At 29.4% G+C, this 12,977-nt stretch overlaps 2 protein-coding genes across 2 annotated transcripts in view; both read left to right on the top strand.

Annotated features, from left to right (window-relative positions):
- Positions 1 to 412: 412 nt before the first annotated feature.
- On the top strand, positions 413 to 4,078 carry LOC108692235 (odorant receptor 2a-like). The gene is made up of 4 exons (XM_018200411.1): positions 413 to 511; positions 2,402 to 2,512; positions 2,776 to 2,931; positions 4,028 to 4,078. Exons 1-4 carry the CDS (start codon positions 413 to 415, stop codon positions 4,076 to 4,078), a joined length of 417 nt encoding a protein of 138 aa, XP_018055900.1.
- A 6,318-nt stretch (positions 4,079 to 10,396) lies between these two features.
- Positions 10,397 to 12,977, top strand: part of LOC108692236 (odorant receptor 22c-like) — a 2,840-nt gene continuing 259 nt past the window's right edge. The window contains exons 1-3 of the mRNA XM_018200412.1: positions 10,397 to 10,495; positions 11,598 to 11,708; positions 11,969 to 12,124. Of these exons, the coding sequence (XP_018055901.1) occupies positions 10,397 to 10,495; positions 11,598 to 11,708; positions 11,969 to 12,124 (366 nt within the window). The remainder of the gene's footprint in view (positions 10,496 to 11,597; positions 11,709 to 11,968; positions 12,125 to 12,977) is intronic.

Genomic DNA, 12,977 nt, shown 5'->3' with positions numbered 1-12,977 from the left:
TCTGTTTTCAGCATCACGAAACAGTACAGAGTCTTTCATGTTGCCCTATAGAATTCATCTATTTTTCGATATCAATAATACTCATACATATATATTGATGTATCTCTGTCTGTTTCCAATGATTTACTTTTCTATATGTCACATGGCAGCGATCTGTCTGATGGTTATCTTAGTATTTCACATTTGCGGCGAGTTGTCCATTTTGGCATATCGTATTAGACATATTAAAAAATGCTCGCAAACCATGATAGCAGACAGAATTCGTAATTTTGTTCGAATGCATCTCAAGATAATATGGTATGAGTATTACAATCATACATTTAACACATGCTAGATCTCTTTATTTAAATTGCTTCTTCATACTTTCTGTATATACATATAATATTGTCGGAAATATTATGGTGATTGAAGGATGGCGAAGTCCGTGGACAATACTTTCAATTTGATTCTTTTGGATGAACTCGTTGGCAACAGTGTTGTACTGGCTATCTCGTTGTATTATGTCATAATGGTACGTTATATTATTAAATATATCATTATATTTAGCAATATCAAATACTAGTCGATAATCTTGAGATAACATTTTAAAAATGGCCTCCACGTGTATATAATTTCTCTTTATGAGGCTGTTTTCAGAAACAAGAAAGATGATCGCATCTCTCATTTTTTTTTCCTGAATAATTGCACAATTGGTCAAGGATGGTATTCGACTATTCAATGTCTTCTCTTATGATTCCTGTACACTGGATGCGGAATTCTTACAATGCAACAAAATGCGATAACCAATATGTTAGAAGCTGTAAGCTTATTGGTTACCACGTCACATTTTGCCGCGCATCAAGCGTTCTGCATCCAGTGTGTAGGAGTCATTATTAATTTTTACCAATGCGCGAATTAAAATATACTAAACTTTTTGTTGAGATAAAATTAATTTTAAATATTGAATAAACAACAAAATTATAATTAGAAATTATAGAACGTCCTATATCGGATGTTTCGTCCCGTTTTATCTTCGTAGGATAAGACCCAATCGAAAAAGTATTCACACAAAAGTTGTAGGATTTCTAAAGACCTATTTACTAGCGCTATGAGTTTGATCTTGGATGGCATCGCCAAAGTCAGCTCAAGGTTACATTGATTTTTTTAAATGGAACACTCCATTTTTTATTGCATATTCTTATAACATATTTCGAGAGCTTCCCAAAACATTATAATTAAGTTTTCATCAATTATTTTATGAGGTATAAGGCTTGAAGGTACCTCCGGCATTAGCATTGCCCAACGATGACTAAAACCTTTTTAATGTTGTTTAGGATTACGATCTTGGGAAAATAAACGGAACTATTTCCAATGAGCTTGACAAATATTATCCGGATCATAATCCTGAACAACATTAAAGAGATTTTAATAATTGTTTGGGTACACTGGGCAATGCTAATGCCGAAGGTACTATAACCTTCAAGCCTCATAACTTAAAAAAATAAATACTTGATAAAAATGAACTTAATTATAGTATTTTGGAAAACTCTCAAGATATATTATAAGAATATGCAATAAAAAATGGGGGAGTTCCAGTTAAAAAAATCAATATCAATGACCTTGATTTGACATTGGCAACGTCATCCATAATCAAATTTATAGCGCTAGTAAATAGGTCTTTAGAAATCCTACAACTTTTGTCTGAACTTTTTCGATTGGATCTTATTCTGCAAAGATAAAAGGGTACAAAAATGCGAGAGAGACTGTGAAAGACCAATCTCCTTCTCATTTTTTTCTCTCGTTATATCGTTGAGTGGAAAGAGATAAAGATTGCTCGTCTTCCACGGTTCCTCTTTCTCATTTTTGTCGATCATACTATTTAGATACAATCGAGCAATCCATTCTCTATGCTTTGGGAGTATATAACACAATTCTTCGTGTTAATCTCTTTTTTCTTTAACATTGTCTTCTTTCTAATTAATAATAACGACACTTAATAGCGGAGTCAATCAGCGTTAGACACATGCATTGGCGCCACTCTCTTTATATCCATTGTAATACACGAAAGCGTTGCAAACATTTAAAACGCAGCTTCAGAAAGACGCACGTTGTTTACGTAAGCAATATTAGCATTAACTGTCTAGCGACAGCGAATGCGCGCTGGACGGTCTTAGCTCGTCGCGCTTTATATTCGACAGGCGAATTTGGCTATTTTCATAAATTAATACCTCGTTAACTAATCCGAAAAATGCAAAATGATAGAGGACTTTTCTTCTCAGGTTAATCCATTCTGCTTCTATGCGAGAGTCTTATTGTTAATTATCAAACACTCTGTATATAATATATAAACATGTAATATATTATATACATATGCAATCTTATATTTTATACTTTTTATACTTTTATATTTTATACTTTTTAGAACTTGGATGTGTCAGAAATAGCAACCTGCTGTACTTTTACTTTTTTTGCTCTTATTTCGCTTGTCATGCTCTTCGGATACTGTTTGATTGGTGATCAACTAACTCAACAGGTATTGTTAGGAGGAGCAATAAGCAATAGGTTTGTTCGCATTACACTTTTTGCATTTAGCATCTTTGCTTTTTATCTTTTCAACATCCAAATATATATTTTTCTTGTTTAAAGTGTAAAAATTTTTAAAGATTTCAAGATTTCAACGCGAATAAACCTATTAATATTAGACAGAGAAACAAATCTATTTTGTCTGACATTACTAAAAACAAAAATTTTTACCGCAATTTTTATATTTCAATGCTTACTGTTCGATTGTTTTAGTGTATAAGTGTGCAAGATGCATACTATGAATGCAATTGGTACGAAATGACACTCGATTGCAAGAAATGTCTGCTAATTTGCATGATTCGGGGTCAAGTTATGCTGTATTTAACTGCCGGAAAATTTTATATATTTTCTTTAAACAGTTTTACGGATGTGAGTGTTTCAATGTAACAGTCTTATACATAAAAATTATAATTAAAAATTTTTTAAATTAATGTTATATTATTTGTTGATTGGATTATAATTGAAATAGTTACATTCAAAAATTATTTTAAAATCGTACTTAAAAAAAATAAAGATCATATGTGTTGCAAAATTCTTTATAGTTTTGCAACACACCATATATACAGAGTAGACCATTTTAATCTACACACTCGATTTTCTCAAAATTTGTAAATTTAAGGCAAAAATTTTTCAGATAAAAGGGAGAAAGAAGTTGATGATCTTGGTTGATTTTGGTTGATCTTGAGAAGATGTCCTTAAATTGTCAAGTCAAGATTGCCTATAATTTTTTAAATAGAATCCCTTATTTTTTATTACATATTCTTATAGCAACAACTGTTTTTCAAAACCTTTGGAGATACGTAATTCATTTTAATATCAACCGAATAATACATACCTCCAAAAGTTTTGGAAAACAGCTTTTGGTGATCCTGAACCCTCCTTGGACCAAATTAAATTATAGTATGTAACCTGTAAATTATAGTATGTAACCTGTAAGTCAACTTGTCAACATCGTCATTGTAAATTCATTCCAAAAGTTTTAGCCATCAGTCTGATACCTTGGGTAATGCAAATGTGACAACGATACTATAACTTTCGAGTGTTATAATTTAAAAAGTACTTAATAAAAATAAACTTTTTATTATAGTGTTTTCAAAAGGGTTTGAAAACAGTTATAAGAGTAATAAAAAAATAAAAGGTTTCATTAAAAAAATTGTAGGTAACCTTGACTTGACCTTTAATCAAGGACATCTTCATAAAGTCAACCAAGATTATCACCGTCTTTTCCCCTTAAAACTTCTGTCTGAAACATTTTTGCCTTAAATTTAAGAAAACAGATTTTAAGAAAACTGAATAAATTAAAATGATCCATCTTATATATCTCTATTCTTAAATATACGAATTTAAATATATATATATAATTTGGAAATAAAGTCTTTAATTAATTTTTCTCAACGAAAATTTTTAATCAACGATTTCTTTGAATAAGATTCTATATAACAATGATATATGTATACTTTTGCAGGTTATTAAAACTTCCTTGGCGTATTTGTCTATGTTGCGCACCCTGTTATGAAGAATTATGGAAAAATTTACTTATGGCACACAATGTTATATAATTCTGTAAAGTACAGATAAAGAAATACACTTAAAATATGCGCCAAGCGAACATATCAATTACGTCATTTACAGTATATACTTTTTTCCAAAAATAGAAAAAGGATAAAAAAATAAAATTAAAAAATACAATATATCAAATATATAAATTTCTCTTAAAATAAATCGAAAAAATATAATAGAATTAATATATATATTTTCGATCAAATTTGACATTGTGCATTATTTTTAGAAATTTATAAAGCTGATTTTTGCACGTGTGATCATTCCTAGAACCAATTGACAGCACGCACACACGCGCGCGCGCACACACACACACACTTTGTATGTATAATCATACAAATCTACATCGAGCTTTAGAACCAACTATCAGACATAACGTGATTGATCTTATTTTGAATTAAGCACATATGATTCAGAAAACTCTTATATGTATGTAATTTACACGTTAATTTTGTGCGCTATAGTCTGTTTCTAGATTCTATAGACAGCATGAAAACAGAGATTACTTGCGCTCCCGCGTTCGTGTATTTGACGCAGTTTCATGTGAGCTATCGAGGAAAGTATAGTGTAAAGCACGATGCAGGTGATGAATTGTGAATTTTATTCACTGTTACAAAATGCCATGAAAAATTATATGTTATTACATTATTTAACGACTAATTACATAGACATTTTAATATTGTTTTGAGGATCAAAAAGATTTAGATTGTGCGATCAAGGTGTTCTTGGAACAAATAGCTAATGTTGACTGAGTCTTTGGTCTTTTCAACAATTTTATCTTCCCAATTAATTTTGGCTTTATTTTGCTCTTGATTCTGGAGTATTCTGGACTTCTGTTTTACATCGATAATTTTAAGCACGTGATCATAAATAGAGAAAATAACATTTGTACTGATGCTTGTGCGAATGAGTAGGCTAAGGTTATATAACAATGAAATTAGTGAGATTATAACGGAGGTCATGAAGGATTTTGATGAGAACAAATTATAAAACCGCCGAGGAGATTAAAATGTTCATCACTTAATACGCTAAATCGAGGATCTTTTTTAAGCTGATGATGGTATTTGTCACAATAACGGCTTCATTGTACTATTTGATCCTGATTCTTATTATTCTCGGAAATGGAGGTGAGTTACTTTTTTGTATAACTTGATTTCGTATTTAGAAAAATTATGTAAAATATGTGAAACAATAAAGTCTCGTTAACCGGCAGTTCCGCATTTTTATTATGACTTGATTTTACAGAACGAGTTTTCATATTTTATGATGAATATTTTTTTTTATCTTCAAGTTTTCAAAATCTACGTATCTCCTTGACTTTGAAAAAAGTGTCAAAGGTAAAAATTTTATTAAATACAGTTTTTCTAAATGCTAATATTATCATCATAGTTGGAACGTTTTCTCAGGATTATCCGAAATAGTGACCAACAAAAACGTGATTCAAATAATTTACCTATTGTTTTATCGTTTTCATCTGTTCTACGCGATTGAGAATATATGTATGTACACGATTACACCTGACAAATGTCGTTTGCCTTCATCAGTGCTTTTGGACAAAGCACCGCTTGTATTATGATTATCCTCGTCTTTCACATTTGCGGTCAGATTGCTTACTTTGCGCATTAATAATATAAATACCGAAGTCTGTAACTGTGGGCCTGAGATGTGACACGTGATGTTCATGTATCCGCGAAAGTTTTAGTTAAAAGCATGTATTGTTAAAAGCTCTTCTTTAGTTTCACATTTCAATTAAAACTAAACAAATTTATTTTTTTTCACTTTTTATCTAAAGATTTTTGTTAGATAAATTCTTAATTTTTTTCGATTCTTTATTTACAAGGGAAACACATCGACTAAGTGTCCCCTTCGATTTTAATAAGTTATGCATATAAAAAAAATTTATATAATAAGAGCATCTTTTATTTTTGTTTTAATATCCAAACTTATTATACATCAAAATCGAAGGATATTTAATTGTGTTCTTTTGAAAGCTGTTTATCTTAACAATTGAAATTTGAAATGAACTTCTGTGTGTTATTAAAAACTTTTATTTCAATAAATTACATTTATATAACTTCGATTTTTTCAGAATAGAAAAGATAATAGGAAAAACATTTAATGCAACATTACTGGTGCATCTTTTAGAAACTGCTTGTCTTGTAAGCATCCTCAATTATCAAAAGTTAACGGTAAATCGATATTATAATGGTGATTACATAAACATAATGCTTGATACGTATTTAAAACCGATTATGATATAATATAAGGAAATAACATAAATTTTTGTTTTGACATTATATGTACATTTAAGTGTTCTATCATATTTCAATTTTCAATTTTATGTGAATAGAATCTCTCAAGGGTGAGATAAGAGCTGTTCCGTTTTTAATCAAATTTTTTATATTCATATTGTTAGTCCTGCTTATACTTTATGTTCATTGTACATCATACTGAGAACCATATGACAGAAGTAATGTTTTATTTAGAGGAAATATAAGATGGAAATTAAAAAAAAGTTATAATATGCATAATAAAATTTATGTTCGATGTTTATGTACGATTTTTTATTGTTTTTTTATAGTGTAAATAATTTTTTTCACAGAGTGCTAAAGTATATGAAGCATTTTATAACTGCCGTTGGTAAGATATGTCAAAGAATAATGCGCGAATGCTAATATTAGGTGTAGTAAAAAAAAATCCATTATTTTTGCATGAAATTGAATGGAAAAATAATGGATTTCTTTTTACTACACCTAATACTATGCAAGATCGCAGAAACTGCTCTGTCTGATAGATGGAAATTTACCATGTTTTATCTCAGCACTTTAACAGACATAAGCTGATGATTTGCATATATTAAAAAAATTTTTTTATAATAAATAGGCTTCGCTTAATTTTGGACATTTGAAATATCATTGCTGTTAATATAAGAATACGAAAGCATGGTTTAAAAGTAAATTGTTTTTGAAAATATCCATGGAATATTTATAAGTATTATGTTCTCTCTTATAACATCATTAAAGAGCAATAATTTTTGGAAGCGTGTGCAAAGATAATTTATAAAACATGAACATAAATAGAAATAAATGTATAATTTATAAACTGAACATAAATAGAAATAAATGTATAATTTATAATAAAGAGTGATAAGAGAGAAAGAGAAGTATTATTGTCAAAAACTATAAATTGTTTCTAATATTTTTGTATTTTATGTAATATTTTCATTTTTAATTTTTTTTTTTTACATAAAAGATATATTTATTTTAAAACAAATTTTATACATATAAATAATTCCTTATTTAAAATATCGTTTAATTCCTGTTATATGTAAACTGTATTTTTACATAAATTGCACAATTGATATGCGTCAATTGATTTATATATATTATAATTTTTGAAAAGGTCGCTCAATTCGGTATCATCTTACATAATCTCAAACCATCTCTAACATATTTTTGCTATTATTATAACTGTTACGTACCTTAGCTGAACGCGTTCAGAGATTGTCCATCCATGATGATTTATAATCAAAAAAATTCATTAACAAATCGATAAATATTAAGTTATTTAAAGTAAAATTAGAAAACATTAATAATTGTTTACGTGAAACTCGACAAACATAGGAAAATAGTAAAATTGCAAAGTAAAATTTGCATTTTTTTGTTTGTCACAATATGAACATTTTGTCGCTCCGTGCCACTCTTACCTTTAAATACTGCAAATGCACTTGTCCACGAGATGTCTACTGATGTGCGAATCCATAAAGAGAAATCCATAAAGAGGGGACGTCTAGCACGTAAGTATCGGTATCTTTATAGATCGCTTGCGTTAGGTTGATGTTGGCAAGCTGGCAATCGCTCAAATTTATATCTCTTTCGTCTCCACACTCATAATGAAGAAATGAAATTTATGTCCGACTTTATTTGGCAGACTCTGCAATTATTTCTTCGTACAGTGACTTATTCGTCGTTTGTTCAAACAGAACATTGTGTCACCGAAGACAAAAAAGATCCATAGTATGCTGACTTTAATTCCATTATAAAAATTTATGATTTCACTCAATAAAGATTGTTCGTAGCCACAAACTACTTCTATTCGAACCTTCTTGACTAACAGTGCCTACGAAGCTTCCGGAAAAAAAACTTTCACAAGTATAATCACATGCGAAAGATATTCTTGCTGATACCAATAATCATCAGAACTTTTATGTCTAAGACGATTAATTTTTTTTTATTAAGTTGCTGAATATAATTATATATTTAGAATAAATAAGCTTTATATTATAATAAATAATATAGAAATATATCGAAACGTGTACCATCTTCATTTCTGTAAATATTTTATTATGTGATTTCATAAATCAAGATTTTACATAAATATTGTTAAAAAATCTCAAGCTACACTGACCGTTATATGTTACTATTTAACAGGTAGCGTGATGTTGCCATGTTGCTTATAATGCTATAGAATACTGTTTCTTTGGAGACGTCAGTTAATACGACGGATTTGCGCAGCACGCGAAGACGATTACACTAATAATATTATTAAGAATTTATTAGGAACATTAAAAAGTTTAATGATTCTCAGTATTGTATTTATTACAATCGCTGCAATTTTTCTACATTGTACTAGATACAAAAAAATAAAAGCTTATTATTAGAAACTAAGATGATCAAAGGAACGGCTTTTCATGAGACGGTAAGATAATTAGTACGCTAAGAAAAATGCTGGCTAATATGTTCGTAGCAGACTACCTATTATAATATATAAAGTGTATAGAATCTGAAATAGAGAAATGAAAAGCATTAGACAAACATAAGTCTAATCTAGATATTATATATTATGACCTTTGCATGCATGAATATTCGCGGTATAAGTCTGATTCGACGAAATGAATCACAGTCGAAGACGATCAGTTGATGAAAACGGACAATACAATTCGATATGAAAGTAAGAAATTAATATTCTATTACGAAGCTGTAGAAGACAGCTTCTCTGTGTTTGAGTCTGATCGTATAATTGTATTAATATATTTCCTTTAGTACCTATGCGATTTAATCAATGTTATATCACTTTCAATGACTTTTATTCAGAATATATGTAATATTACAGAACAAAATCGTCCATATTGAAGATTTATTTGTTCATTTAGAACGAATCTTTTCCATCGGAGGAATATGGCCGTTCAAACAAACATATATCCGTTTCGCGATTTACATCTCGCATTTCACTCTTTATCTCATTATGGCATATGCCGATTTTTATGATGCTTTTGGTAATTTGGAGCTTATTGTGATGAATCTCGTGGAATCGATGGTTTATTCCATGACGTTCCCATTAATGTGGCTGATACGCTGCAGTAATTTGCTAAAACTTCTAATTCATGTAATAAAAAAGGATATGGTTGAACGCAAATTCGAGAATTTTGAAGAGGAAAGGATTTACTATAATTACAATTTTATATCCAAGATATTCTCCTATGGCTCACTTGTTGGCATGTTCATCACGGTCGTATTGTTGTATCTTAGACCGCTTGTGTACCTCTTGACTATTAATCAAGGTATGTAAAATCAAACTTTTTCTTGCTAATTATAATAAATTTAAATATATTATATGATTGTATCTATATAATAAATAAAGATCATAAGATATACATGTACTATATGTTTGATAAATAGCAAAGTTACATGTATGACAAATAAAGTTTACATCACATTGTTTTATTATTTCATTATTAATCAATCTACCACTGTAAAAGTATAGAAAAAAGTTACTCTATATTTTTTAAATACTTTAATTGTTACCAATGTACTTTGTTCAAAGAAAAAATTATTTTTTGTCTATTTTTAACATTTCTTCGTTCTATCATCTTTTTTCAGCGTCACGAAACAATACGGAGTCTTTCATGTTACCATATAGAATCCATCCATTTTTTGATATCAGCAATATTCATATATACATATTGATGTATCTCTGTCTATTTCCAATGATTTACATTTCTGTATGTCACATGGCAGCGATCTGCCTAATGGTTATCTTAGTATTTCACATTTGCGGCGAATTGTCCATTTTGTCATATCGTATTAGACATATTAAAGAATGCTCGCAAACCATGATACTAGACAGAATTCGTAGCTTCGTTCGAATGCATCTTAAGATAATATGGTAGAAATATTGCAATCATGTATTCAACATATAATAGATCTCTTTGTTTAATTTGCTTCTTTATTCTTTCTGTATATAATGTTGTTGGAAATATTATTGTGATTGAAGGATGGCGAAGTCCGTGGACAATACTTTCAATTTAATTCTTTTATATGAACTTGTTGGCCTCAGTGTTGTACTGGCTATCTCATTATATTACGTCATAATGGTATGATATATTATTAAATATCATTATTATATTTAGTAATATCAAATGCTAGTCGGTAGAACATATAACTATGATACCTTTTTGAAATGGCCTCTACGTTCCTTCACTTATATATAATTTCTTTTTATGGGCTATAAACGAGAATGACCGCATCTCTTGTTTTTTTCTCCTGCACAATTGGACAGATTGGAAGGATATGGCTATAATGTTCTCTCTTATGACTGCTGTATACTGGATGCGGAAAAGCTTACAACGCGGCAAAATGCGACAACCAATGAATATGTTAGGAGCTGTAAGCGTAGTATTGGTTACCGCGTCGCATTTTGCCGCGTCAAGCGTTTCCGCATCCAATGTGCAGAAGTCAATATTAATTTTTACCAATGCACGAGAGTTCAAATATGCTGAACTTTTTGTTAAGATAAAATTAATTTTAAATGTTGATTAAACAAACAACAAAATTAGAAGTTATAAATCTTAAATGCAGGATGTCTGATAATTAACGAATAAAAAAGTATTTCATATGGGTAGAATGGATTATATATAAATATACTAATAAACTGAGTAGAAAATTACTATATCATTTTTCATGTTTCGCATTAATTAATGAGTTATCAATTTATGAAAATTTCTAAATTCTCCCAATCTATCATCAAATACGAGATAAGACCGTCTAGGGCCGTTCCATTTAACGCTCGCGAGTATCATGTCATCCTTTTTGTCATTAAATATTAGATAAAAATGAAATGATACACGGGAGCGTTGCCAAGGTTTAATGGAACGGTCCTCTCAGAAAGACGCATGTTGTTTACAAGCGACATTGACATTATCATGCCTAAAGACGGCGAACGCGCGCTTCGCAAGACGGTCTTAACTCTCGTCGTGCGTTTGCATTCGCCGGATAATTTGGCTATTTTCATAAATTAATAACTCGTTAACTAATACGAAAAATACAAAATGATAGAAGACTTTTCTTCTCAGTTTAATCCATTCTACTTCTATGCGAGAGTTTTATTGTTAATTATTAACACTTTGTATAATATATGTATAAATATATTTTCTATATATATATATATGTAATCTCATGATATTTTATACTTTTTAGAACTTAGATGTGGCGAAAATAGCAACTTGCTGTACTTTTACTTTTTTTGCTCTTATTTCGCTTGTCATGCTCTTCGGATATTGTTTGACTGGTGACGAATTAACTCAACAGGTATTATTGGGAGAAACAATAAGCAATAGGTTTGTCCGCGTTACACTTTTTATTCAATATCTTTGCTTTTTCTCTTTTCAATGTCCGAATATATATTTATCTTGTTTAAAGTATAAACATTTTTAAGATTTTGAGCAACGCGAATAAACCTATTAATATTAGATAGAGAAACAAATCTATTTTGTCTGAGATTACTATAACAGAAATTTTTATCCCAATTTTTATATTAAATGCTTACTATTCGATTGTTTTGTGTTTAGTGTTTAAGTGTGCAAGACGCATACTATGAATGCAATTGGTATGAAATGCCACTTTGTTGCAAGAAAAGTCTGCTAATTTGCATGATTCGAGGCCAAGTTATGCTGTATTTAACTGCCGGAAAATTTTATATATTTACTTTAAACAGTTTTACGGATGTGAGTGTATCAAAGTAACTTATATATAAAAATAATTAAAATTGTTTAAATTAATATTATATTATTTGCATTTGTTAATTGGATTATTGAGGTAGTTACATTTAAATTACTTTAAAATCATACTTTTAAAAAATGAAGTTTTTATGTGTTACAAAATTCTTCATAATTTTTCAATACATTATATATACAGATTAGACCATTTTAATTTAGGCAGTCGATTTTCTCAAAATCTATAAGTTTAAGGTAAATATGTTTTAAATAAAAGTTTTCAAGCGATTTTCAATGGTTTCAAGCGAGAAAGAAGTTAATAACCTTGGTTGACCTTGATTGACCTTGAGGTCCTTAAGGTCAGATCAAGGCCTAAAATTTGCCTAAAATTTTGCAAATGGAACCCCTCATTTTTTATTACATATTCTTATAGCTATTTTCAAGATTTTTTGAAAACATTTTAATTCGATTGGTCTTAGAACAATGATTGAACCTGACCGTATCAAATTAAATTATAATATGTAATATAAGTCAACTTCATGATTGTAAATTTCATTCCAAAAGTTTTAGCCATCAGTCTGATATCTTGGATAATGCAAATGTGACAACGGTACTATAACTTTCGTTATAACTCGAAAAGTACTTAATGAAAATGAACTTTATTATAGTGTTTTCAAAAGGTCCGCTATAAGAATATGTAATAAAAAATGAGAAGTTCCATTAAAAAAATTTTAGGTAATCTTGATCTGAACTTAAGAACATCTTCTTGAGGTCAATCAAGGTCACCAACTCCTTTCCCCCTTGAAACCATAAAACTTTTGTCGGAAACATTTTTGCTTTAACTTACAGATTTTGAGAAAATCAA

Source organism: Atta colombica, unplaced genomic scaffold (assembly GCF_001594045.1).
Source record: "Atta colombica isolate Treedump-2 unplaced genomic scaffold, Acol1.0 scaffold66, whole genome shotgun sequence".
NCBI lineage: Eukaryota > Metazoa > Arthropoda > Insecta > Hymenoptera > Formicidae > Atta > Atta colombica.
The sequence above is the reverse complement of the archived record's forward strand: the minus strand, read 5'-3'. Positions and strand labels throughout refer to the sequence as shown.

Bases quoted from the DNA above. Each gene is read 5' to 3' on its own strand.
- LOC108692235 (XM_018200411.1), top strand. From the start codon at position 413: ATGGCGAAGTCCGTGGACAATACTTTCAATTTGATTCTTTTGGATGAA. The intron at 512-2,401 runs GTACGTTATATT...TATACTTTTTAG, and splicing joins CGTTGTATTATGTCATAATG to AACTTGGATGTGTCAGAAAT. The intron at 2,932-4,027 runs GTGAGTGTTTCA...ATACTTTTGCAG, and splicing joins CTTTAAACAGTTTTACGGAT to GTTATTAAAACTTCCTTGGC.